This window comes from Elgaria multicarinata, chromosome 17 (genome assembly GCF_023053635.1).
Source record: "Elgaria multicarinata webbii isolate HBS135686 ecotype San Diego chromosome 17, rElgMul1.1.pri, whole genome shotgun sequence".
In the NCBI taxonomy this organism is placed as follows: Eukaryota; Metazoa; Chordata; class Lepidosauria; order Squamata; family Anguidae; genus Elgaria; species Elgaria multicarinata.
In genome coordinates, this window is record NC_086187.1 from 21,076,184 (window position 1) to 21,103,874 (window position 27,691).

The following is a 27,691-nucleotide window of genomic DNA, read 5'->3' on the forward strand; positions in this document are numbered from 1 at the left end:
TGTTGCTCAGAATGTCTTTGTCTTTTCATGTGAGGCCAGTGTGGTGTAGTGGCTAGAGTGTTGGACTGGGAGTCGGGAGATCCAGGTTCTAGTCCCCACTCAGCCATGGAAACCCACTGGGTGACTTTGGGCCAGTCACAGACTCTCAGCCCAACCTACCTCACAGGGTTGTTGTTGTGAGGTTAACCTGGAAAGGAGGAGGATTATGTATGCCGCCTTGGGGTCCTTGAGGAAAAAAGGCAGGATATAAATGCAATAATATTTTTTAAAAAATAGCTATAAAAAGAAGGCCTTCTCAATGGTTGCCCCTTCCTTGTGGAAGTCATTCCACCTTACAGGCTTCTTCATTGTTGTTGTTTAAAAAGTATGTGAGCGAAACATGCTTTTTTAATACAGGCATTTGCTCTGCTCGTTATTTATCTAGTGTTTTGCATGTGCCTTGCACTTTGCAGATTAAAAGGGGTTAAGCCTCTGCCCCTAAGAGCTAGCAATCTAATATTGGACAGATGGAGACAGAGGAGGAACGGGACAGAAACGGAGGGTGTTGATGGTTTGGTGCAAATTCTACTGCCGAGATGCTGCGTTGCGTTTTTATCTGCTGTTGCGCTGTTATTGCTTTCGTTCATCCGTCTCTATGCCACATTTTGTCTGCGATCAGCACGATACATTCCTAAACCGTCCCGAGGCTCTTTAGACTCGAAAGCCGGACAGAAGCTTTTCAACGAAATAAAATCAAATGTCAAAGCTACTTGTGGTATATCCCCCATCCCCGTTCAAAAACTAACAAGGGCCGTAGCTAGACCTAAGGTTTATCCCTGGATCGTCCAGGGGTCAAACCTGTTCATCTAGGTGACGCACAGGGGATCCAGTGCTCAGGCAGGAGCGAACCCTGGATGATCCCAGGATAAACCTTCGGTCTAGCTGTGGCCAAAGGTAAACAGAGAAAGAGAGAGAGAAGGATGTAAGACAGAACAGTAAAATATTAACTTCTCTTGCAAACAGAAAAACCAGCCCTTCAAAAAACCCACTATCCAATATTGATTCCTTAAATGGGGTCTTTTTTTAAAAAAAATATCTGACTGAATTTGACTGATTCTCTCATACAAACTCAGCCTTCCCAAAGCTACCACTCTTCAGTCGTGTTGGAATGCAGCTCCCATCATCCTGATCCAGGCATGCTGGGTATTGTAGTGGAAAACGCCTGGAGGTCGAGCACGGCCGTAGTGAGTTGCCACTTAATGTTCAGCAGCCTTGAGATTCCTGCTTTGATATTTGTTTGTTTGTTTGCATCTGGATCCCTCTGTCTGCAGCCTGCTTCCCAAATGCAAATGGCTTTGCGCTCATGCAACAGCACCCTCTTCCCGACATATGGGCAGAGGCATGTTTAAACAGCTGCAATACCGCACGCTGTGCTTTCTCTGGCCAGCGTTGAGGCAGCCACGTTGGGAGATTTATTTATCGCCCATCATTTATGCGTTTCGAAGATTTATCTCCTGCCCTTTGAAACGAACGATCCTCAAGGCAGGTTCCGAGAGCCTGTAATACGAAACACCCATGCGAACACTCACCCAACCTTGGCTGATCAGTCGTTCCGGACCGTGGTTCCCTTTGCTCCTAAAGTCCCAGGGCAACTGCATTCCGTGGCCACTGATGTGTGGCCTAAAAAGAGGAAAGGCATCCCTAAAACGGAGGGCGCCGATTTGCATTGAAATTTGTATATCCTGATGTATACGATTAGGTGTGAATTTAGAAAGAATGGGTAAAATCCAGTGTAAGTGGACCCATTGAAATAAATGGAACTTCAGGTAGTCATGGCTCATTTAAGTCCCATTCATTTCAGTGGGACTACTCTGAGTAGGACTTATGTTGGATTTTGCCCAGTGATTATACTTTAAATAGGTATATCATATATCTCACTAAACTGTGGGAAACTGTGACCAGGACAAGATCTACACTACTGCTTTATAACGGCATTCAAGTGCACTGACAACTGTTGGGGTCCAGGACATGTTCCGTATCATGTTTTCGAACCACTTCCAAAGTGTTATATCTTGCTTGATGTAGATCTGGCCCAGCTGACTTGTACGATTTTGCCCAGGCTGTGGCCCAGGGGCTGTTGATGCAAGGCCTAGTTCTTTCTTCTGGTTATTCTTAAACTGAACTTGGATCAGACAGCCCTTCCAATAGATCAGGAGTGGGCAGGAAGTAGACCTGGATCAATTGGTAGCTCTCTAGGGCCACAGCTAGACCTAAGGTTTATCTTGGGATCATCCAGGGTTCGCCCCTGCCTGAGCACTGGATCCCCTGTGTGTCACCTAGGTGAACAGGTTTGACCCCTGGACGATCCAGGGATAAACCTTAGGTCTAGCTGTGGCCTTGGTGATCTGTGGTGGCTCACGAAGGATTTCCAGTTGCTCTGTACCACCTTAATTTCAGTTACTTCTGAAAGGAAGAAAGCTTGGGATATCGAAGTGTGGTTTTTTTGTGTTGAAGGATTATAAGATTCATTCAGTTCTGGCCCTCAAAACAAATTCCTGGGCTCTGAATCCTTTAATTCTCATTCAGGCATTCAAAAAAGGGTTAAAATCAGCCCCACTGTGGTTGACATACAGGGAGCTCTCTTCATGGGCAAAAGGTCTGTAACTCCTTCTCATGCAGACCAAACTGGTACAGTCCAGGAGAATGACAACTCTCCTATGGGGTGACTGAAATGTAAGCCACTATAGTGGTCCACGACAAACAAGCAAACCATTTCTTTTTTACATTTGTGTCTCACCTTTCCTCCAAGGAGCCCAAGTCCATGGTCCTCCTTCTCTCCATTTTGAGGATCACCACAACCCTGTGATATAGGTTCAGCTGAGAGTCTCTGACTGGCCCAAAGTCACCCAGTGAGCTTCCATGGCCAAATGGGGGCTAGTCCTGGTCCGATACTCTAAGCACTACAGAAAGTAGATCTCCAGATGTTTTGGATTTCAACTCCCAGAATTCCTGACCATTGGCTATGCTGGCCAGGGCTTCTGGGAGTCAAATCCCCAAACTTCTGGAGATCTGCCTTCTGCCCACATTTGCTCTATGCCGTCCTGGCTTTCAGTTAGAACATTGGCCTGCAATACAACGAAGTCTAAGAATTCTGCCTTGGCCTTTCCAGTGCTTTTCTTGGCATCTCTCTGGACTTGGAATTGATCCCATCCCCCCTCCCGTTCCCCGTGTTGCAAAGTGCGTTGCTGGCATTTGAATGAAACCTAATCTCCTATGCCATCTCTTTGTGTGTGTTTTTCCCTTCGGTAGGCAAAATGAAGGCAATGAAGATGAAGAGTTTTTACCCACTGGAGAGACGTCGATTGATTCCTATCCAAACTGGCTAAAATTCCACATTGGCATTAATCGATATGAACTGTACTCCAGACACAACCCGGCAATCGGAGCGTTGCTTCGCGATCTTGCCTCCCAGAAAATAACAAGTGTCGGTAGGTTGGCGAATGGGCGGATCCTGGCAGGGAGACTGCGCTGAGCTCTCCTCGTGGTTGCTTGCAGGTTGAGGGACTTCTTGCATGGCTTACGTGGGCTACTCCTAAAAGATGGCTCCTAAAAGCCTTCCTTTGGGAGCAGAGAGGCTTTGAATTTCAACCTGCTGCTCTCTCTGCATTGGCTTTGAAAGCCAACCCCGAGAAAGGGATTCCTGCACACAGAAGGTTCCAGGTTCAATCCCTGGCATCTCCAGTTAGGGCTAGGAAAGAATCCCGCCTGAAGCCCTGGAAAGTCGTTGCTGAAAGTCAGTGTTGACAATACTGGTCCAAATGAACTCAGGATCTGATTCAATAGAAGGCAATTTATTTATTTATTTATTTATTACACTTACATACTGCCCCCATAGCCAGGGCTCTCTGGGCGGTTTACAGAAATTCTAAAATTAAGATAAAAATGAGTATACAAAATTTTAAATTCTATAACACAGAACACACACACATAAAGCATTAAAAACCGTTAAAAAACTAAACATGTGGGTGATTAAGATGTGCCGCCATATGCCTGGGCAAAGAGGAAAGTCTTAACCTGGCGCCGGAAAGAAAGCAGCGTTGGTGCCAGGCGAGCCTCGTCAGGGAGATCGTTCCATAGTCTGGGGGCCACCACCGAAAAGGCCCTGTCCCTCGTTGCCACACTCCGAGCCTCTCTCGGAGTAGGCACCCGGAGGAGGACCTTAGAACCGCCCAGAGAGCTTCGGCTATTGGGCGGTATAAATAAATAAATAAATAAATAGATGTTGAACTTAGTGACCGGGTAGGTTCATGTCGGGAGAGGCGTTCCGTCAGGTATTGTGGTCCCAAGCCGTGTAAGGCTTTATAGGTCAAAACCAGCACCTTGAATTGGGCTCGGAAACATACAGGCAGCCAGTGCAAGCAGACCAGAGCAGGTGTTATATGGTCGAACCTTCTGGTTCCCGAAATCAATCTGGCCACTGCATTTTGCACAAGCTGCAGCTTCCGAACTGTCTTCAAAGGCAGCCCTACGTAGAGTGCATTGCAGTAATCTAACTTGGAGGTTACCAGAGCATGGACAACTGAAGCCAGGTTATCCCTGTCCAGATAGGGGCGTAGCTGGGCCACCAACCGGAGTTTGTAAAAGGCACTCCGTGCCACTGAGGTCACCTGAGCCTCAAGTGACAATGATGGATTTCTTATGTTTCTGTCTAATGGTAGAGCCAGTCCTGTCCTAGCAAGGCTCTTCTCATGTTCTTTATGAGTCAAGCCATTGATCCATCTAGCTCAGTATTGTTGACACTGACTGGCAACATCTCTCCAGTATTTCAGGCCAGATTCTTTTCCTAGCCCTACTTGGTGATGCTGGAGATCAAACCTGGGACCTTTTCCATTCAAAGCAGGTCCTCCACCACTGTGATATGGTCCTGTCCCTCAGAGGCAGCCAAGTGATTGCTGATGGAGGCAGTTCTGGGAGGTGAGGGGCCAAAGGGCAGTTGATCCCAGCTGAACCAATGGAGAGGGGTGTTGCTGTCTCTCACCTCATCCTCAGGTGTATTGTGGTTGGTTTTTGAGGCTTCCATTAGATTCAGTCAAGCCCTATGAAGAGAGACTGAAAAAACTGGGCATGTTTAGCCTGGAGAAGAGAAGATTGAGGGGAGACATGACAGCACTCTTCAAATACTTGAAAAGTTGTCACACAGAGGAGGGCCAGGATCTCTTCTCAACCCTCCCAGACTGCAGGATACGGAATCATGGCCTCAAGTTGCAGGAAGCCAGATTCCAGCTGGACATCAGGAAAAACTTCCTGACTGTTAGAGCAGTACAACAATGGAACCAGTTAACTAGGGAGGTTGTGGGCTCTCCCACACTAGAGGCCTTCAAGAGGCAGCTGAATAGCCATCTGTCAGGGATGCTTTAGGGTGGATTCCTGCATTGAGCAGGGGGTTGGACTCGATGGCCATGTAGGCCCCTTCCAACTCTGCTAGTCTATGATTCTATGACGCATTCGTCTCATATGGGTATTGTTTGATGGATCAACTTGCTACCTGGCCTTAAGCTCTGTGTCCCCTTTTTCATGTTTTGAAAAAATGTGTTTCTTAAGCATCCAAGAGATTTGTGAGACTTGACCTGGGGGCGAGGTGTGGTGGTGGCAGACAAGTCTCTTGGTCTCTTCAATGGATGTGTACTATTTTAGCAGATTTGGCATTTCTCACCCTTGTAGGGCAAGCAGAAACTGTCCGTGTCCTATGCAAAAGCTCCAAAATCCTGCCCTCCTTCCTATTGGGTCACCTGTCTGGTTTCTGCCCCAGGGTGTCTCTTAGACAGCGCAGGTACTTTGGATTTATGGAGAAATTCCTATAAAGATGGCCTCCTAGTGAAAAGGGGTGGGGTGGGGAATCAGAGAGCATCCAACACCCAGTTTGAGGTTGGTCAGTCAAGGTGTTGGGATGTTGGGAATCATCCCAGAACATGATCTGAAGGCTCAGGATGCAGCCACGATGCTGAAGATAACCAGGTTTGGGTCTGGTCCATGTCTGGATGGGAGACCACTCTGGGAATCTGTGTGCATGATCCATCATGGATGAAAGTCAGGATATAACGAAACTAGCCAATATTAATAATAGTATTCGGTGCTTAGGAGCCAACATTTCAATGGATGTACTTTTAAGTAGGACGCTAGTTGGATTCTAGCCAGTTCTACTATAAGGTTGACCATTTGTCCATCCTACCAATCACTTGTACCTCTTGCTAGGCTTCGGTGAGAATTTCATGGGGTTCGATTTTTGGAAAGAATGTACTAAACTTCACAAATTCCTTCATGAATGACATGGGAGGAACTTGAGATTTAAAAAATTCAAATGTCGGGGGAAACAACATTAATACATACAACATTAATACGTACAACATTAATCCATCGGCCCGCTTTTGTTCTAGATTCAGATCCAGAACCCTTTAGAACAGGGAAAAAACTGCAAAGGAACCTGGGATGCTACCAAACAATCGGTACTTGGGGGAAAGGGGGCGTGGCTATCTGGGGATCATTGGAGGGTGGATTGGGATTCCAGGAGGGTCAGGTGTGGCCCCCGAGCTCAGGGTTCCCCACCTCTGCTTTAAACCAAGAATGGAATTTCTCCTTGACACCATTGGGCTCAATTCTTAACTCAATTCTTGAGTTAAGAATTATGGAAGTTCCCCCAGAGGAGGTATAAAGGTGAATGGGCAGTAATTAATTAAGCAGGCTGAAGTGCAGGGAGTGGGGAGTCTTGGATGACAGATGAAAGAGATCCACATCACCCCTTAGGCTGGCTGTTTTGTTGACGCAAAGTTCCTTGGCCCTTTGACGCTTGGTAAAGTGGAATCTGAATGTAAGCCTATGCGGCAGGGTTTTGCTTTTTTATTGTTTTACTCTGTACAGCACCATGTACACTGATGGTGCTAAATAAATAAATAAATAAATAATCTGGTAACGTCACCCAGGCCGACATGTGCTCATCCCTTGCACTTCCTCTTAAGCAGAAAACCAAACAAGGGATTGACACATTAAGTGATGCCGCGCAGCTCTTACAAGGGCACAAGCGCTAGCATATCTTTGCTGTGTAATTATTTGCAATGCAGATGAACGACGGGGAAGAGGGTTATGCTCAAACTGACATCGTTCCGTAATGTTGTTTCGCTGTGTGTACAAATGCAACAGTGACAGGGTTCTCACGTAATGCTAAACCGCAGTTTACCATTACAAGGACGGGCTGTAGTGAGCCATGAATTCACCCATTCTGCCCTCCGCCACCTACGCATCCGTGAGGAGAGGGAACTCAGATTTCTGTTTTAGATTAACCACAGTTTAGCATGACATCCAAACCCTGCACTGTGGCTAATCCTAAACTAGAGTTTGTTGAAAACAAGCCATCTTCTTAAACAATGGAGGTTGGCTTGTTTCAACAAACCATAGTTAAGTGCTGTCAGGTCAGTTCAAAAGGAGGGAAAGGGGGAAGCTGGTATAGACCCAGAAGTGGGAGGTAATACAAGACTTAAGAGGGAACATAGCATAATAAAAAGCCAGTGTCCACCCTACCCCACCCCACACAAAACAGTCGTTGGGTGCAACCTTGATGACACTAGCCCTTTAGACTGGAAATGGCCTGGTTCTTGTGTAGGGGTGGGCAACTTGTGGGTCTCACCATGTTTTGACCTACAACTTCCATCTTCCCTAGCCAGCATAGCCAATGGTGAGGAATCGTGGGATTCGTGGATTCGTGGATGTCCAAAACATCCAGAAGGCCCCAAATAGTCCATCCCTGTTCTAGAGCTTAGATCAGCGTCCCTCAACATGGTGCCTTCCAGGTGTTTTGGACTCCAGCTCCCAGCCTTCCTAACAATTGTCCATGGTGGCTTTAGTTGTTGGGAGTCAATGGCCAACTCACCTGGAGGAGACCAGGTTGAGGACAACTGGCTTAGATGAATTGCCGTTCACTGTTCCCAAAAACGTTGGGACGTCTTGCAGATGAATGCAGACAGCTGTTGGGATGCCTCTTCCAATAAGCAGTGGACATTCTAAGCTGCTAACTGAGAGCTCTCTCTTGATCATCTTTCATGCCCCTTAGTCCTTCTGCAGTTCAGGCTTGTGGAGAGCGAGGGCAATTTCCCACCGCCAAATAATGATTGTCACCACCATGCATTTTAAGGATGTGATTTCCCCTCCCTTCCTGGCATGCCTTCCTAGCTTACTGACTCAATGCCAAACGAAGGGCTGCAGTTTTCCTCTTGAAACCGAGTGGGCGAAGGAAACGGCGACTTTGTATTTTCCAAGGTAAAATGATTTGCAAAGGAAGGGTACATAAATGGGGCGTAAGCAGCTCTGATTGTATTCTCCACCTGTATCAGTTACGCAGAACCGAAGAATTTATCTTCTTTCATGTAATTTATTTGCTTTTCTTTTTTCCTGGTTTGCATAATTGATGCTCAAGAGGAAGTTCAAGGACTTATGCAAGACATGAGAGCCCCACCCTGAACCAACAGGAACGTTACTCACCCATCACTCTCTGGCTTTCTGAGGCCTTCGCTAGACCTAAGGATTATCCCAGGCAAATGGAGGGGTCATCCCTGCCTGCTCCCAGGATCCCCTGTGTGTCATTTGGATGCACAGGCATGATCCCGGGCTATAGGCCTGGTCTAGCCATGGCCTGAGATTTTTTGTAGTCACTCCCCATGCATTTGCAAATATCTCTTTGAAGTCATAAGGACTAGAGCCTTGGTTTGGTTTGTAGGAAAGGCAGAATGGCAGGATGTTGAATTCTTGGGCTGATTCTCACAGGCCTGCAAAATTGGGACACACACCGCACTGGATCTAAGCTCCGCCCAACCCCACGTCCATTTGCCAGCAAACATACAGCTCCCCATGGCTCACGCGACCCCTTGTATTCTGTAGGGTAGGTTTGGGGATCTTTCATCTCAAACAGCTCCAGGGCAAGAGCCTTGTTCAACCTGTATTTCCTTGAAGAGTTTCGTTTGAAGCACCTGGGCGAGTTGCTTTTGATTTGCTGTCGGGAAGGGGTGGAAAAAAAAAACCTTCCCCAAAGCATCTTTCAAAATCCATTTGGACTTGAGGATGATGTGGGGTGGGGGTGGACATTTTCTATTGCTCGCCCTGCTGAAGCAGCAGTGCTTTCTAAATAGGCGTTGGTTTGTTTATCTTTTATTCCCCTACTTTGAGATACAGAATGTTCACGGCTTGCTGAAGCAGCCAGGGGGAGGAAAACGCACTTCGCCAAGAACTCCGATTGCAACCAGATCTTTTTGAAACAAATAACAGAACGCAACGCCTGATGGATGGTGGGGCTAGTATTATTGAGTGTCCGGGTGCTGCTGAGACCCTCTCCACCGAAGGGGTGAATTCCATTTCAGAGAAGCTCGCTGGAGTGGCAGAGGGAAAGGACAGCAGGATTAGAAGCAAAAGAGCAGGGGCGAAAATACCCAGAATCTCAGCAAATTTGAGCTCAAAGCTCTTACTGAGGCCATAGCTAGACAGGGCTTTATCCTGGGGCGAACCCCGAAATCATCCCTGTGCACATGACGCACAGGGAATCCTGGGATCAGGGAAGGATCATCCCTCTCTCGCCCTCCACTTTGGACCCGGTTTTTCTGCTGAGTCCGAGACCGCGGAATGTGTGGCCGGTTACCATGGGTTGATCCGGCTCTGTGCGATTCCTCGCAAGGAGCTGGGAGCTGCGCCCATCGGGAGTAGGGTAGGGGGAGAGCCGGGAAATTAAGTTAAATTTAAAAAAGGACGTACCTTTTGCGCACGAGCATTTGTGCGCTGCTTGCCCTTTAAAAAAAATATGGCGGGTGCGACGCCTCTCCTTCTGAGGTCGTTGCGCGTCACATGTAGTCAGAGGAGGGATCTCGCGTTAAACACAACGCAAGATCTTCCCTCCTCCATCGCGGGACAACAGGTCGGTCTAGCTAAGGCCTGAAAGTCGCTAAACCTTTGGAGAGGCATTTCAGCTTTTAGAATGGGCAAAAGCCAGGAAACCAGGGCCTAATCTACACCAAGCAGGACATTGCACTATGAAAGCGATATATAAGAAGCAGGAGCCACATTACGGCGTCATAGTGGTATTGACGTGCACTGACAACTGTTGGGGCCCATGGACACAGACCATGTACTGCTTTCGTACCACTATATCCTGCTTGGTGTGGCTCCTGCCTTTTATGCACCACTTTCATGCTGCTTCCATAGTGCAATATCCTGCTTGGTGTAGATTAGGCCCAGGTCTGAGGCTGCAGCATGCTGGGGCTAAGGACGTTGGGGTAGGTAAGGGTAGAATGTGTGGCTTGGCTCCTCCCTCCATGCTTTCAGAGAACATATGGAAGGAAACTCCTGCATGAGACACAGACCTCTCCAGTGCTACAGGAATAGGTCCTGTCTCTTCTTCATTCAAAACTGAAGGAAGCAAGTGCAGAGAAGGTCGACTAAAATGATCAAGGGGCTGGAGCGTCTCCCCTATGAGGGAGGGTTACAACAGCTGGAAGTGTTCAGCTTGGAATAAAGGAGGCTAAGGGGAGATCCGATAGAGGTGTACAAAATGATGCATGGTGTGGAGAATGTGGCTGGGGAGACCTTTTTCTCCCTCTCCCATAATACTAGAACCCAGGGTCATCAGGACAGGGAAATTCAGGACTGATAAAAGGAGGGGGGGGGGGCTTTTTCACGCAGCGCAGAGTTAAACTATGGAATTTGCTACCACAAGATGTAGCGAAGGCCACCAATTCGGATGGCTCTGAAAAGCGGTCGGATAAATTCCTGGAGGAGAAGGCTATCAATGGCTACTAGTCCTGATGGCTAAGTGCAACCTCCAGTATCCGAGGCAGTATGGCTTTTATGGCAGTATGGCAGTTGCTGGGGAACATGGGTGGGAGGGTGCTGTTGCACCATGTCCTGCTTCGTTGGCCCCTGGTCAACAGCTGTGTAAACAGAATGCTGGACTAAATGGACCCTTGGTCTGATCCAGCAGGGCTCTTCTTATGTTCTTAGGTTCTTATAAAGCTGCAAGGAAACCCAATTAACTCAGGGATGAGGCCAAATTAAACCTGGTGGAGGGATTGTTTCTGAGCAAATACACGCAGGATCAACTTGCAGATCTGCGGAGTCTCAGATTGCCAGCCAACAAAAGTACCGTATAACAGTCCAATCACAGGGCCTTTTAAGCTGAGAGAAGACGTGTTTATATTCTGGAAAGAAAGTTGCCATAGCAGTGCAAGGTAATGTTTACTCTATGTAATACTTTTCATTTAACACAGCTACATATGTTACAGTATTCAAGCAATTCAAGAGTGCCAGATCCCTCAGGTGGGAGGGGGGAATGAAAAAAGAAGGCCAGATGCTTCTGGAGAAGACAAGTCATGACTGGTTGGATGCTAAGCTTGAGATATCCTAAAGGGATTCTACACGTCGTACTGAGGGCGCTTCCATGCGCCCCCAGTGCGCCCCCAAAGCGATTGTGTAGCTTGCCTTTGAAGAGACGAGGAAGAGGCGTCCTTGCAGCCGCCGCCACCCACCTACCTCCTCGCCGGCTGGGTCGGAGAGCTCGGCGGAAGAAGGCGGGGTGCCTGCTCCTACTCCGGCTGATCAATGGGCTAAGCTGGTCTACTTCCTGTCTTGATGCTATTCCTGAGAAACAGGGATGCCACCTCCTGTTAAAGCAGGGGGACACTCTGACCCCCTCGCTGTTGTCAGAAGGCAAAGACTGCTTCCCTTCACCTCACCAGTGCCAGGGCAACTATCGGTTGGAACTGAAGGTTCTTAGATTTTCTATCTGACCTAAAGGCGACGATCCTCTTCTCATATCCATTCCATTGTGTACTAACCTCTTCGGGGATAATGCCATCTGAAATATGATTTTGGATTGACCACTGGTGTATGCATGTGGTGTGTGTGTGCGCATGCGTTTTCCTCTTTTCAGGGAAAGGTGAGCCTGCAAAACTCTCAGGCAACACTGCATTGTGCAAGTGTAATTACCTGAATTAAGACACAGAAATGACCATAATTAGCAATTTCTTTGTGCAATTTCAAATTTGCATCTATAATAATGCCACCTGCGTGAGCCAAAAGAGTTGTTTAATTAGAAACGCCGCATGGCACATCAAGTTAGATGCGACTTGTTAATAATGCCGGCTAGCGTTCCTCCCCACGTGAAATTAACAAGGGGCTTTGCCCTTCATTTCCGAAGGAGGAGAGGAGGCCTCGAGGTTCTATTTTATTTCCCCGCCTGAAGAAATGAGTGCATAACCTGAGTCAGTTCGTTTCTAAAACCTACCCTGTGTCTCACTTGGGTGGGCGATGTAATTAAAGAGGTGGCACCTGCAGTTATGGAAGGAATTAGCCAATGGTGCAGATAAAATGATCTGGGCGCTGATAAAATGTGGGGGAGGGGGAGAGGAAGTAACAGGAAAAGGGGTCCAGAGAAAACCACACTGCTAAACATTGCGTCAGGCAAGCCGACCCAGAAGTAAGCCCTATGAAGAGAGACTGAAACAACTGGGCATGTTTAGCCTGGAAAAGAGAAGATTGAGGGGAGACATGATAGCACTCTTCAAATACTTGAAAGGTTGTTCCACAGAGGAGGGCCAGGATCTCTTCTCAATCATCTCAGAGTGCAGGACATGGAATAATGGGCTCAAGTTAAAGGAAGCCAGATTCCGGCTGGACAGCAGGAAAAACTGCCTGACTGTTAGAGCAGTACGACAATGGAACCAGTTTTCTAGGGAGGTTGTGGGCTCTCCCACACTAGAGGCCTTCAAGAGGCAGTTGGACAACCCTCTGTCAGGGATATTTTAGGGTGGATTCCTGCACTGAGTGGGGGGTTGGACTCGATGGCCTTGTAGGCCCCTTCCAACTCTACTATTCTATGATTCTATAAGTCTTGGGGTGGCCGAGTGTCCTGTTTTCCGGAGGACAGCCCTCTATTCGCACGATTGCCAAAGGATTATCCTCCATGTTGAAGGGGTCCTCTTGGGCCAGATCTACACCGAGCAGGATATGACACTTTGAAAATGGTTTGAAAACTGTCTATGGAGTGTGTCCTGTGCCCCAACAGTTGTCACTACTGTTATAAACCGTTTGGAACCGTTTTAAAGCAGCAAGGGAGAGGGCCTTCTCAGTGGCTTACAATTGATGTGTACATTTGTGGAAATATGCCTGAAATTACACAACAATCTTCATGCGAAGGGAAAAAAAAGAAAGAAAGATTGCAATCTGATTGGGATATAAGATTAAATAAGCTTCAAGATGGACTTGAAGCAACTTCAAGGAACTTTGGTTGTGCTGGTACACGCATTACTAGTGTGCAAGGCATATTTTGCAGGGCAGAGCACTGAAATGTTATTTGTATTCTGCTTCATTTCATAGCCCTCCCCCCCTCCCCTAAAAAGCACATGACTGGCTCTGCAATGAACCAGTTCTGTTTTTATCTGTGGCTGCTAAATTGGTCATTGGTCTGAAAATGGAAACAAACCTACAAGTTTCCCACGAATTGAACGTCAGTTGATAAAGAAAGAAAAAAGGGCACACACGGTCAAACAATGTGATTAAGCCTGGGCTGCCAACTTCCTCATTATTTGGTTGCCTTCTTTGGAATATCTAGAGATATAATGCACAGTCTCTTACTTCCACTTTACATAGAAGTGAACTCTGTGTATGTGTGTGTGTGAGAGAGTATATTTAAAGCCTTACATTGTCGTCTTTGATGAGTTGGTGGTGCACTGCTATTGAACATATTCTCGGGCGCACGGTCAGTTCAGAGAGGGCAATGATGTGGTGGAATGGGTTAAGCTCAGATCACATAGAATCATAGAATAGTAGAGTTGGAAGGGGCCTATAAGGCCATCGAGTCCAACCCCCTGCTCAATGCAGGAATCCGCCTTAAAGCATCCCTGACCGATGGTTGTCCAGCTGCCTCTTGAATGCCTCTAGGGTGGTAGAGCCCACCAGCTCCCTTGGTAACTGGTTCCATGGTCGTACTGCTCTAACAGTGAGGAAGTTTTTCCTGATGTCCATGCGATCTTTAGAATCCTAGAACATTCCCCAGAATCCTTTGCCATGCGTAGTCAAGTTGGCGTAGAAAGTGGAGAGTAGTTAACTCCAAGGAGGGAACAAATATGCTATGAGAAGGACATGGGGCCAGGGGTGGAGAACATAATTAACGGTTTGACTCAAAGCCAATCAGAGTCATGGAAAACACTCCTGAGTGCAGTGCTGAAACACTTCCAAAACCTTTTACCTGAAAGCAAAAGTTAAAACTAAGCTGAAATTCTAACTCGTTTAAATCAACTGTGACTTTCTCCAGCAACCTTGATGGGGTCAAAGTGATTGCTCGCTTCAATTTTGTTTTTGGTTAATCTTTATATAAGATTACTAAACGTAATCTTTGCTTTCCATTCTTTGGTGCTTTTTTTTTTTTAAGATGCCTAAAGAATTTGAATGTGCTTTCAACACTGTGTAAATGTCCTGGATAATCTTTGCCAGAGTTAACTACATACATCGGGGAATTGCAAAGCCTGTATGAAAAATGAAATCTCTGCCTCTAGCATTAATACATATACCGGGTATCAAGTATTTTCTTTAAAAATGGAGAGGGGGAAAAACGTGTTTAGAAATGCATACTCCGAGAGAAAATAATTTCAAAATACGTATTTAAATACAAATATTCATACAGGTTTTTTTATTTATTTGTTTAAACAAACAGTGCTTAGCTTAATGCAATAATGAGATTGAAAATTCAAGGTACAGCATAAAACAATATAAAATATAAAAGCTTAACACTACGATATAAAAGTACAACCGGAATAAAACCTAGCAGCAATGCAGAGGTTTAAAATACAGATTTAAATCAGCAGAGCTGAAAGACTTAGGCCTTAGCTAGACCTAAGGTTTATCCCTGGATCGTCCAGGGGTCAAACCTGTTCATCTAGGTGACACACAGGGGATCCAGTGCTCAGGCAGGGGCAAACCCTGTTTGATCCCAGTATAAACCTTAGGTCTAGCTGTGGCCTAAATGACACACTGGGGATCCTGAGAACAGGCAGGGACGACCCTGAGACGATCCCGGAATAAACCTTAGGTCTAGCTAAAGCCTAAGATGCTAAAAGGCTAAAGGAATGGGAAAATAAAAAGGTCTCAATCAAGCGCCAGTAGGTGCCAGGCGAACGTCTCTAGAGAGCTCATTCCACAAACAGGGTGCCACAGCAGAGAAGGCCCTTCAGGCAGGGAGCCACCTGCCTCACTTCCTTTGGGAGGGGCTCACAGAGAAGGACCCCTGAAGACACTTCCTTACACTGGGTCAAATGTCTAACGTAAGGAGGCACCATGAGTTGGTCTCATCAGACACATGATGATGACATTTGGTCTCTTGCAAATCAGAAAGCAATTGTAAACAAAAATATGGCTGTGTTTATATTGGCTAAGATGGGGCTTAATTTTAGATGGTGTGCTGGATAAAGGGCCGATAGAAGCCAAATTGGCTTTAAACGCTGAGGCCTCGTTAGCAGGCTGTTCCAAGACATTACTGGCAGTAACGACTTACTATCATTATGTGGCTGCCTTGGAAACTGTTGACACAATTCTTCGATGCCATAAATCCTTATGACAATTTTATTTGGGGCGAAACTGGAGTCTCAAGTGGCCATCTCCAAATATGCAAACAAGAATCTTGGGAGCATGAGTGGCTTCTCATTTTCTTGATGACTGTCAAGACAATAAAAGCGCTGTGGTTGATCTGAGTCACGAGCAGAAAGTGGGTTTTTTTCCCCCTTGTGTTATTCATAAAGTACAATTAAGAATTGGCCCAGAATGTGGTTGGGATGTGTAGGCTGCGGACATATCTGCATCTATTTAAAGCAAGCTCGGGCGGACTTCAGGCTTGTGGGATCTTCTTGGTTTTTCACTAGAACTCTGAGATCCACCAACCACAGTCTAGTGCAAAAGACATACTCTTAGAATGAAGGAACTGACGTCAGGAGTTTGTTTTGAAGACCAGAACTAGAGATATCTGTTGTTCTGGAATTTGGCCTACCTTGGGATCAACAGACTCCCGTCGAACACTCAACTTAGGGTTTTTTTTTTAAATCGGGGAACTTTACCCATTTTTAAAAGTTAATATAATTTGAAATGTGTCACATTGCAGGGTGCAATTTGCACGATTTACCTAAATTTGAGGCATAATTTATTTAATTTATGCAACTTCCAGCCACAAATGGTGCCAGTACACAAATGGCAGCTGCAATGGATGCAAACGACATCCCAAATTTGTGTAAATCACACAAATTGTGCATCACAATTTGCGCACATTTCTGTTTAGGTAAATAAATGAAAAGAGAGGGGGAAAAGCAGGGGTGGGGAATCGGCAAGCTGGCCCAACCCGATGCAGATCAGGTCAGGCGAGCGCACAAGGTAATGATCCAAAGTCCATGGTGCTGAGCTGATGAAACATCAGTGAGTTCCAACCCCTGGACAGATTCCCCCGACATCCGCAACCAGAACTGAATAGAGCTCATAGTCCTTCACACAAAAATCCATTCCGGATTTTACCCCAGTTTTCAGCAGTATAATTTAGTACAGGGGTGTTAAAGGTCTTCCTGCCTGAGGGCCACATTCCATTTCAGAGAAGCTCCCAGGGGCTGCATTCTGGTGGTGGACGGGGCTACAGTCAAAAGGGGCGGGACGAAAGGCAAAAAGGGCAGGGGCCCAAACCAGGATATTTTAGTTTAAAGCTCTTATTGAAGGCAACCTTACCTCCTGCTCCGCTACTGAACTAGAGTGTTGGTGGTACACGAGGCCCCATCTATACGACAACGGGATTGCTCCTTCTTAAATATAAACCCGAATTTTCGTTGATTCGAATTAGGTAAATAGCATCACACTGCAGCAACAGTGATTTATTTCCTGAATTTTTTTTTTATAGTACAGTTATAAATGCGCGTGCACACATATATGATGCTACAGAATAGAGATGATGGAAACTATAAATTTAATATGTGGAGCTCCGCAGATTCATATAACAAATAAACCGGGAGCGGGGGGGGGGAGAGGAACAAGGCAGCAGAGAAGGATGCCCATTCCCCCTCTTTGTTTTAATAAGCTTTCTCTGCAGAGCGCCGCAGAGTCAGAGAATTCAAACTAAAAACGGCGCGAAGGAATGAGGCAGCCGATTGGTGGGAAATCGGCCAATCCCGTTGTCCTACTCTCAAAGCTCTGCCTACATGTCAAAATGCGATTTAATTCCCCCCCCCAAGACTTATAACCATAACACGGTGCAAACTCGGACGTGATCAAAAAGTCGCGGTAAATCGCAAATGCGAATATGCGCATTATGGCTTTAACAAGCTGGCGCTTCGGCGAATGGATGGCTGAGTCATGTGTTCTGAAAAACGAATATGCACATATAAGTCGGGGTAAACAAGCCATATAGACAAGCCCGAGGTAAGGCACTGGAGACTGATTAACTGTTGGGCCATAGCTAGACCTAAGGTTTAACCCTGGATCATCTAGGGGTCAAACCTGTTCATCTAGGCGACACACAGGGGATCCAGTGCTCAGGCAGGGGCGAACCCTGGATGATCCCAGGATAAACCTTAGGTCTAGCTGTGAGGTTGGAGGTTCTGGTTTGGGAATGCTAGAAGCCATAGCCATTGGAGACTCTGTTGGTTAGAACGGTTACAAGTCGATGCCTGAGAAGTTGCTAAGGTTGAAAAAACATACCTGAGGAACCTGGCTTATAAGGCCTTATTTTAGCTGCTCTGATCTCCTGGTCTGTTTGGACTAACGGCTTGCAGTACCTCTCTTTGGACATTATTCAGGTGGCGCTGTAGAGTTCCAAAGATCAAACCAATCACTGCCTGGTAGCTGACCTACTGATACAGAGAATAAGGCACCTTAGCCCGGCTGCTGGATTCATTGGTTTGATTCATTGGTACCGTATCACCTCCTCCTATTTACTACCTCACCATACAGCAAAAAACATAACCTCTAACTGTACTGATGCAATAGATAGAGAGAACCTATTATCAAGCGCTTATGCATATCAGCTTTCCACCTAATACTGGGGCACACGCTCTGCAATTGTGTCTACTTTGCCGGTAAAATGATGGCTTTGATGCTTTGGGACTGAGTACAGCTACTTTGCCAGCATAATACCGAGTTGCGGAATTTTGAAAATTATAGTATTCGGGAACAAGATTTGCGTGACATGCTGAAAGCGCTTGGGCCTGTGGAATGCTGTGTTTCAAGTGGCGGAGACATGCAGATTTGAACGTTAAGGTTTTACAATCCCTCTGACAAATATCAAAGGGTCTACTACAAGGATTTAATTAGCAAAAGGATAAATGCCAGGTACAGGTTTTCCCATGCTATTTGTCTGCTTCCTTAGCAGAGAGATTATGCTTCTCCCCACCCCCCACCCCCCTGTAACGTGAAATAAACATGCCACTTTTCAGGGGCCCATGTACAGGGATTCAAGGATTTTCCTTCTGTCATTGACCCATGTTCACCTCTTCAGCTCTGGCGGTGCGCTAGGCCTCTTAGGCCACAGCTAGACCTAAGGTTTATCCTGGGATCATCCAGGGTTCGCCCCTGCCTAAGCACTGGATCCCCTGTGTGTCACCTAGATGAACAGGTTTGACCCCTGGAAGATCCAGGGATAAACCTTAGGTCTAGCGATGGCCTTAGTCTTGGATATTTGGATTAAAAGTCTTGAGATTTATTTGCATTTGGGTTTCAGCTTTTCCCTTTATTTATTTATTTATTTATTTATTTTTAAATTCCCCAGGAATTTCCCCAGGTTGATGTTAAACTGCTGGGTAGATGATGGCTAAAGGCATCAGTTGTTATTGCCAAAAAGATCCAACACTCCATTCAGGAGGCTCCTGGGTGTCCTTTGTTTTGTGAGGATCAGTTAAGACCCCACCATCGTATTGATGAAAACCAAAGGACTTGGCATAATAAAACAGTAGCAATGAAGGCCAGCTCCAGGTGTAAGAAGGTCCCATGCCTTCCACCCCATGGACTTAGCCATGGCTGTCATGAAGGGTAGGCATAGTTGGCCACCAGTTGAGGGCCCACACCCCAGCAGGCACCAACTTGTGTCTTTACTAGGGTGATCTTATGGAAAGGAGGACCGAGCTCCTGTATCTTTAACAGTTGTATAGAAAACGGAATTTCAGTAGGTGTCACTTGTATGCCTGCAGCACCTGGTGAAATTCCCTCTTCATCACAACAGGTAAAGCTGCCGGAGCCCTGCCCTCTTTTGTATCTGGTCACTCCAGCATAGCTCCTGCAGCATTAACTGTTGTGATAAGAAGGGAATTTCACCCGGTGTTGTGTGCATACAAACAACACCTGCCAAAATTCTCTTTTCTATACAACCCTAAAAGATACAGGAGCCCTGTTCTCCTTTCCATAGGGTCACCCTAGTCTTTATCTTTGTGACAATGTGGACTTTAAGGCTGCCACTGTCATGGGAGGGAGTGCTCCCAAAATTGCGCAATTGCCCCATTGCATCCCTGGCAGCCGCGATTGATGCAGGAAGGGAGATAACGGGCAACTTTGTGCACGGGCAGAGCTGAGGGCTTCCTGGGCCGAGCCAAGCTGTAGAAGTGTCTCGCGTGGCCTGGCGAACGGGGTGGGCAGCGGTGGCGGGGTGAGGACCCACCGAGGCGAGTGCAGGCAAGTTTGCCCACCGCTAGAAAAAGCCTTAGATTTTTAACAGACTTGACAACAAATACTTCCAGGACTGGAAATAAGTTACGCCGTTCTTTTGTCTTCTCCCAGTATACTTGTCTACCCTTAAATGCACCCCCAATTTTGGCCTGCTCAGCACCACTGACTTAATCTAATATGTGTAATCCAGACGTTGCTGCTCTGCCTATTCAGTGCAAGTCGCTTAATGCCCTTTAATTTCTAATTATTTATTTGTTCCTGTGGGACGAGTTGGTAATGCAAGAGAAGGCTGGGGTCAGCAAAACAGCGCGGTTGGAGAGGCTGCTTCGCTTTGGCGGAAGAGTGATTAAAGTGACCGGATTTGCATCGCAATTTCTTGCAGAGAAAGGAAAGATTGCAAGCTTGTGAATTATCAAAAGGAAGGGTAGCTAATGGAACTGGTTCACAAAGAGAAAGCCTGCGAGGCCGAAGAGGTGAAAGTATGAGATCTGAAGCAAAACACTTGTGCAAGATAACCTGGTATTTTCTTTCTGTTTTTAAACTTAATCTGGACCTTTTGTTGGCTTTCTAAAGACGTGAGTTATTTGACCTTTCAGTGGTAGGTTTTTCCTTTCTTTTTTTCTTTACAAAATTGCGCACGCGAAGCCGGCTAGCAGGAGCAGCTTCTAAGAATGTCAAGACGTGGTTTCCGGAGGGCAACTGCGTTAGTCTCTCGCAGCAAAACCGACGAAGAGCACTGGGGTGCCTTAGGGAGTAACTTACGCATCCGTTCCGGCTGTGGTCCGTGGGAGAATAAATGCGTCCGTCTTTAAAGTGCCACAAGACATTGTCTTTTTAAAAGTGTGGTTTGTTCCATGAAGCGGGGTGGCAATGCAGTCGTGTCGATGGGTGTGTGACGTCCTGATGTCACCTGTGCCAGCCACAGGCTGCTTGACAGGACTATCTACGCAACTCGCACTCGGGCCTTTTTATTATTATTATTATTATTATTATTATTATTATTATTTCTTATTTGTTAGATTTATACACCACCCCATAGCCGAAGCTCTCTGGGCGGTTTACAAAGATTAAAAAAGATTGGATTAAAAAGACTGAACATTAAGAATCAATATACAAAATTTAAAAACATTTTAAAAAAACATTTAAAACAAATTTTAAACACTCCAAAGCTATTGGAGTCAGTTAAAACTCAGCATATGCTGTTAAATGCCTGGGAGAAAAGGGAAATCTTAACCTGGCACCGAAAAGATAATGTTGGCACCAGGCGGGCCTCATCGGGAAGATCGTTCCATAATTTTGGGGCCACCACAGAAAAGGCCCTCTCCCTTGTTGCCGTCCTCCGAGCTTCACTTAATCCCCCCTGTGCTGATGACGCTTGTGAGGGTTTAGGGTTAGTGTTGCTGCTCCTGTCTCGCATTTACTCTTTTAGGCCTCGCAGCTTCACAGTCCAGCCATCCAGCCCTCAGTTTCCCATTCCGGTGCCACCATTAACTGTACCCTCCTCAAGCACTCTTCCACAGACCACATCAATTGTTTGAAATTAATTGGAATTTATTAACATAAGTAATTGTGTGTAATCAAGCTTATTGGTTTCCTCAGCTGCAGTGCGTATAGTTGCAAGGGTTCAAAGCGTATTGGTTTCAGTAAGTTCCCTCTTAATAGGTTTCACTATAGAAATGCATAGACAATGACTTTATGGATATTTACATTTAAGACATCTGAACGTCACAGTGTGCGCTGAGAAATAGGTCGAAATGACCTAATATCACCCCGCCCCCAATCATGAGGGGAGACATGATAGCACTCTTCAAATACTTAAAAGGTTGTCACACAGAGGAGGGCCAGGATCTCTTCTCGATCCTCCCAGAGTGCAGGACACGGAATAATGGACTCAAGTTAAAGGAAGCCAGATTCCAGCTGGACATCAGGAAAAACTTCCTGACTGTTAGAGCAGTACGACAATGGAATCAGTTGCCTAGGGAGGTTGTGGGCTCTCCCACACTAGAGGCCTTCAAAAGGCAGCTGGACAACCATCTGTCGGGGATGCTTTAGGGTGGATTCCTGCATTGAGCAGGGGGTTGGACTCGATGGCCTTGTAGGCCCCTTCCAACTCTGCTATTCTATGATTCTATGAACACATTTCCTTCAATCTAGTCACTAGTCTAGTCACTAGTCTAGTCACTAGTCAAATTCCATAGTTCAGAAGTGCACGGTATGGAAAAAGTCCTTCCTTCGACCTGTCCTCAATCTCCCAGCATTCAGCTTCAGCGCATAGCCCTGTGTTCTGGTGAAAGCAGTGCTGCTACGTCTGCTGAGTGCATTCTAAATAACTCTCCCTTTGTCTGACGATGTGTAGCTGTGACGTTTCAGTACTGAACGTGCTAGGGGGTGTCGATCGAACCGGACGGTGCAGTTTAAACCATTCTCTCCCTTTTGTTCCCTCTGCTTTCTCCTCCAGCAATGAAGTCAGGAGGCACCCAGCTTAAGCTGATCATGACATTCCAGAACTACGGGCAAGCCTTGTTTAAGCCCATGAAGTAAGTGAAGAATCTGCATCTTTTATTTTCCAGAGCAAGTTTTGAAAACAACAACAGTTTCTTCCTTATTAGCCAGGGTCAGGCTATGTGCATACAGAAACATAATACAATACTCCTCGCGCCAGAGGGAACACCAAATTACAAAGTGTTAATAAAATGGCTAACAAGAGCAAGTTAAAACTTCTTCTAATCTTGGGCAATATTTGCTAACATTTTATATTAGATTGATAAGTTTAGCCTTCTATGGCTGCCGGTGACTTTCGTTTCTCCAGAGCCCGTTTGACAAACGTGGCAGTCCTATATGACGTATAATCATCTGTACCAGCAAATAGTGTTAGAGTTATTCTTACAGAGGAGTTATAATTAGACCCAACTATTAAAGGCTCAAGATATTGCTTCCTCAGCTCTGTGTACAGTGGGCACTCCGCTAGGAAGTGTACCATGTCCTCTGACTTGACACTGTGGGTGGACATGTCCCCTCTGATGCCAGGAAACCGATCACCAGTGGACAATCTAGCCCACAACGAAGCAAAGGGCCAAAAGACACACGGCATTCTTTGTGTAATGAGTCAATGAGTGAGTGTTTGGGTTTTGTTAAATTAAAGAGCAACCATGCAAGATTGGAGACAAGCTGAAACCTACAGCGGCATAAAGGAGGGGCTAACCCTTCACCCCATCTTGGTCCCAATCCAGCTGCCCTGCAGATGTCTTGTACTACATCTCCCAGAAATCCCAACCAGCATGGCCAACGGTCAAGGAATTCTGGGAGTTGTAGTCCAAAACATCTGAAGAGCACCAGGTTGCTAACCTATACGCCAAATATATAGACTGAGAATGTGTTCACAAACAAAGGCTTGAAATCCTACTTGTTCCAGGCAGCTTTGTGTTGTCCAAATGCTTATTCATATCACAAATACCTCACCTGCTTTGCTTTGGCTTTTGTACAAATGGGCTGCCAGATGTTCACTTGAACAAGAGAGGTTCAAATGTGGTCTAAACCTCGTTTGTTAGGCCTGGGTTTAGATGCCAGATTAGTTTTTTGGGGAAGAGGGTTTAGGAAAGCAATTCAGGCTGAGTTCCCATGGAGAGGGGCAGGCAAGGGTGATGGTCTCTGAACCTGGGCCATCAGTTCGATAAGCCCCTTGGAAGATTCATCCCTGACTCCCGGAGAGTCTTGGAACTGCTAACTGGGCATGATCAGCCTTAAATACAGATTGGAGTAGGATGGAAATACAAGAATGCAAAGGCGAGTTGAACCGAAAGGGGGCCCTTTAAGGAAACCTGGCTATGAAGGCAAAAGAAAAAGCAGGTGGTTTATTGCGCCGGGTCTGGCAAAGTCACTGTTGGCTTCAGAAGGTTTCACGGAGCTGTTTGGTATCTGTTGTCAGGGTATCACTGAGTTAATAAACTCGTTTCTGTGCTTTGTTTCTGCTTTACGGAAGTTCAGTTATTCGTTCCCTTTAAGTGGGTCCGTAAAGCAAAAGAGAGGAGGAAGGGTAAGCAGTTCCCAGTGTCCATTTGGATTCTGCATCTCCGTGCCAAAACAAAATGGCCGCCAGGATAAAGCCTCCAGAAGGCTGCAGTGCTTAATTTATCAGGCGTGGTGGCCAGGGACGGTCGTCTCAGTGTTGAGACGATCCCATTTCATTCCCAGCTACTACCCAGTCTTTTGCTCTCTTCCCAACTCCTCCATTTAGCATTTCATGTACTCTGAGCATGCTTAGTTGTCATTGACTGAACCGCTGTGACTAGGGATGCTAGAGGAATCCAGTTTTTGTGAATTTTGATCCAAAATAACCAGATCCCATGAATAATGTGCAGACTGGAATCTATTTATCCTTTAGATGTCAAGCTTCTTCAGCTTCTATGATGCAGTTCTTCTTGGGGGAAGAATGTATCAAAATGCATTTTAACATTTAATATTTTAGATAATGTGATTGATTGATTGATTGATTGATTGTGCATATTTCTTTCTTTAAAAAAAATGAATCACAAATTAATGCAGTAGTGGGACATAATAAACTTATGAATGAGCACATGAAAAATGACATAGGCCAGAAATAGCCTGTTCCATCCATTCTTAGCTATGATGACATAGAATACTCATGAACATTCCAACTGCTCAAGGAACAAAACTACCTGAATGTTTGCAGTTCAGTTCATGTGAGGGGGAAAGGAATGGTAAGTTTCGTTGGGATTATTTATTTATTTTAAAGGACTAGAAAGAATTCCCAGGTGGTAGGAAAACTCAGAGTAGCAAAGAGCTCAGAGATCGAGGGGAAATATACAAAGTAGATAAGAGGCTGAGAAAGGGTAAATGCAGGAGAATTCATATAAGGGGGCATTTTTCTCCCTCTCTCAAAATACTAGAACCCAAAGGGGTCATCCCAAGAAGCTGATTGGTGGTTGATTCAGGACAAATAAAAGGAAGGACTTCTTCACACAGCACATAGTTAAATTATGGAATCCGCTACCACAAGATGTAGTGATGGCTACCATTTTGGATGGCTTTAGAAGGGGCTTGGATAAATTCCTGGAGGAGAAGGCTATCCATGGCTACTAGCCCTGATAGTTATGTGCTGCCTCCAGTATCCGAGGCAGTAAGCCTGTGTGCACCAGTTACTGGGGAACATGGGTGGGAGGGTGCTGTTGGACCATGTCCTGCTTTGTTGGTCCCTGGTCCACAGCTGGTTGGCCACCATGTGAACAGAGTGCTGGACTAGATGGACCCTCGGTCTGATCCATCAGGGCACTTCTTATATTCTTTTGTTCTTAGGAGAAGGAGGCTTGAGAAACCAGGAACTGATATATGATGGACCTAACAAGAAAAGAGGAGAGGGCAGTTTTACTTATTGATTTGAGCCAATCATTCCATTCTCAGGCTGCATGCTTATAAACTGTTTTATTCTTTGACATCTTAATAAAGCTGAAGGCAGGAAAGAAAAGCCAAAATAAAAATGCCTTTGCGGCAAGCAAAGCCCAATGCGCCACAATTATTTCATTTTATTTGAAGATCTCCATCCTCCATCCTGGAATAATTGCCCATAAAAGGTTGCAGGGTTCGCCAGCTCTATTTACAAATCCCTTTGCCCGATGTAAATTCCATTGCTAATTCTGCATGAATCAACCCAAATGAGAGCGCTTCCAGTAAACTCCAAGGGAGTTCTTTAACGTTGCCGAAATGTATCTAACGAACAATTAGCACGGAGTTTTGTTAAATATAATGCGATATTACCCACGCGTCGAGATTTCTCGTGCCAAGCTTTCTTCGGTGACCTGATCTGCCTAGCAGGAGGCTGTACAAAGCCAGCCTACGCCATTGCCAGACTGTGCGAGAAGGCCACGCTGGATCTGTGTTTTCTGAACTCCAACGTCCATGTTCAGCTGTTGGACATTCAGTGTCTAGCAAGTAAAACGTTGGCTTTTAGAGACCTGGATTCGGATCTAGATCCCACTGTGAAAACCCTTTGGGTGGTTTGGGTATACTTTGGAGGCCAATCTATAAAATACTAATAAGTAATGCAGTGACCTAATTCAGGAATAAATAATGCAAACAAACTGGCCAAAAGAGTAGGGATAGAAAACGGCTGGCCTGTGGCCATAGCTAGACGGGACTTTATCATAGAACCATAGAATCATAGAATAGCAGAGTTGGAAGGGGCCTACAAGGCCATCGAGTCCAACCCCCAGCTCAATGCAGGAATCCACCTTAAAGCATCCCTGATAGATGGTTATCCTGGGGCAAACCCCGGGATCATCCCTGTGCGTCCACATGAAGCACAGGGGATCCCTGGATCAGGGAGGGATGATCCCTCCCTTGCCCCGGGATCTCGCCCTTCATTTTGGCCCCAGTTTTTCCACGGTCCCCAGCTGAACCCAAGACCGCGGAATGCGTGGCCTGGTGCCGTGGGTTGACCTGGCTCCACGTGAAGTGGGAGCCGCGCATGGGGCACAGTGCTCCTCAGGACAGCTGCACCCATCGGGGGTAGAGTGGGGGGAGCGGGGAAAGTAATTAAAATTTAAAAAAATCTCTTACCTTTTGCGCATGAGCGTTCGTATGCTGCTGCCCCTTTAAAAGTAAAAAAAGGCGGGCGCGACGCCTCTCCTTTTGAGGTTGTCGCGCCTCACGTGCAAATGGAGGAGGGATCTCGCGTTAAACACAACGCGAGATCTTCCCTCCTCCATCGTGGGATAAGAGGTAAGTCTAGCTAAGACCCGAAACCCTGGAAAGCAATTGCTGCCAATCAGTGTTGGCAATACTGGACGAGTTAGACCAATGGGCAGACTCCCTATAAGGCAGCTTCCTGTGTCCCAGCTTTTATTCCCTTTGCTGAGCCTTTCTTGACTCTTATTTCCTTCCTCTCTCCGATCCTTGCCTCTATCCCAGCTTCCCCAATTCCTGGTTATGTGGTTTGAGACAGTAGTGTTGACTTCCAGACCTGCTCTTGGCCCCTTTCCTTGATGTGAGGGGTGTTTTGTTGCTAGATGTGCAAATAGGTGTGAGAGGAGGGTGGGGATTGGATTAACGGGCGCTGATGTCAGAAAGATGCTGCTGCTTCCCTAAAACAGGGGGAAGCAGCTGTCCCATTATGCCGTGGACAAGGCATTTGGAGACCTGTCCCAGGTTTTCCAGACATAGCCTGTGATTTTCCCTTCCTTCGCTGCTTTCAGATGGTATCTCTCCCACTCAGGTTAGGAAGAGGCATATAAAATGCCTTACAGATGTGTGAGACATTCCTGTCTTTTACCGCAGCAAGGGAGCGGCTATCTTCATAGCACACTCCTGTTTATATGTTGCCTTTCTCCCTGTTGTGCTCAAGGCAATGAATGCATGATAAAAACCGGAACAACAGCTCCGTGATTTATTGGTTTCTCCTGCTTTGGAAGGGTCAGGAATCGACTTCCAATTGCCGGGAGTGAAAACAGCGAGGCAAGACGTGACTAGATGAGTCTCGAACCCACTGGGTGTGTGTGTGTGTGTGTGTGTGTGTGTGTGTGTGTGTATGTGTGTTTTACGAATTGCATCCAAGCGCCTTAAACTGAACCTTTCAGCTCCCAAGCAGTTGCAGATTCCATAGAGATGATTCGGTTGCTGAACGCTTGAGGGCGTCTTCCAGGTGTGAATTCCAACAGTCTCTGGACTTTCTCTCACTTCCCCGCAATCCGCATCGAGTCTCTTCTTTTTTTCTCATAAATAGGAATCTGCACAAATTGCAGCTGCAATTTGCATAGTTTGCACAATTTTTCAAATTTGCATGCATTTCTATTTGCAAAACAATACAAAACTGAGCAAGGTTCCTGGATTTAGGCAGGGGGTGGGGAAACATGGCTCAGCTCATGAATGCAAGCCGAGACAGGCTGGTGGCAGGGATCCATCAGGGCCCCAAACGGGACACATTTGAAAATGATGGACGTCCCTATTGAGCACCTTTCCCAGGCCCACCGATTCTCCCCTCCAAATTGAGCTG

The 27,691-nt window shown here is 46.2% G+C and overlaps 1 protein-coding gene across 1 annotated transcript in view; it reads left to right on the forward strand.

Moving 5' to 3' along the window:
• Positions 1 to 27,691, forward strand: part of FAM20C (FAM20C golgi associated secretory pathway kinase) — an 84,431-nt gene that overhangs the window by 13,174 nt on the left and 43,566 nt on the right. The window contains exons 4-5 of the mRNA XM_063143661.1: positions 3,289 to 3,467; positions 22,145 to 22,223. Of these exons, the coding sequence (XP_062999731.1) occupies positions 3,289 to 3,467; positions 22,145 to 22,223 (258 nt within the window). The remainder of the gene's footprint in view (positions 1 to 3,288; positions 3,468 to 22,144; positions 22,224 to 27,691) is intronic.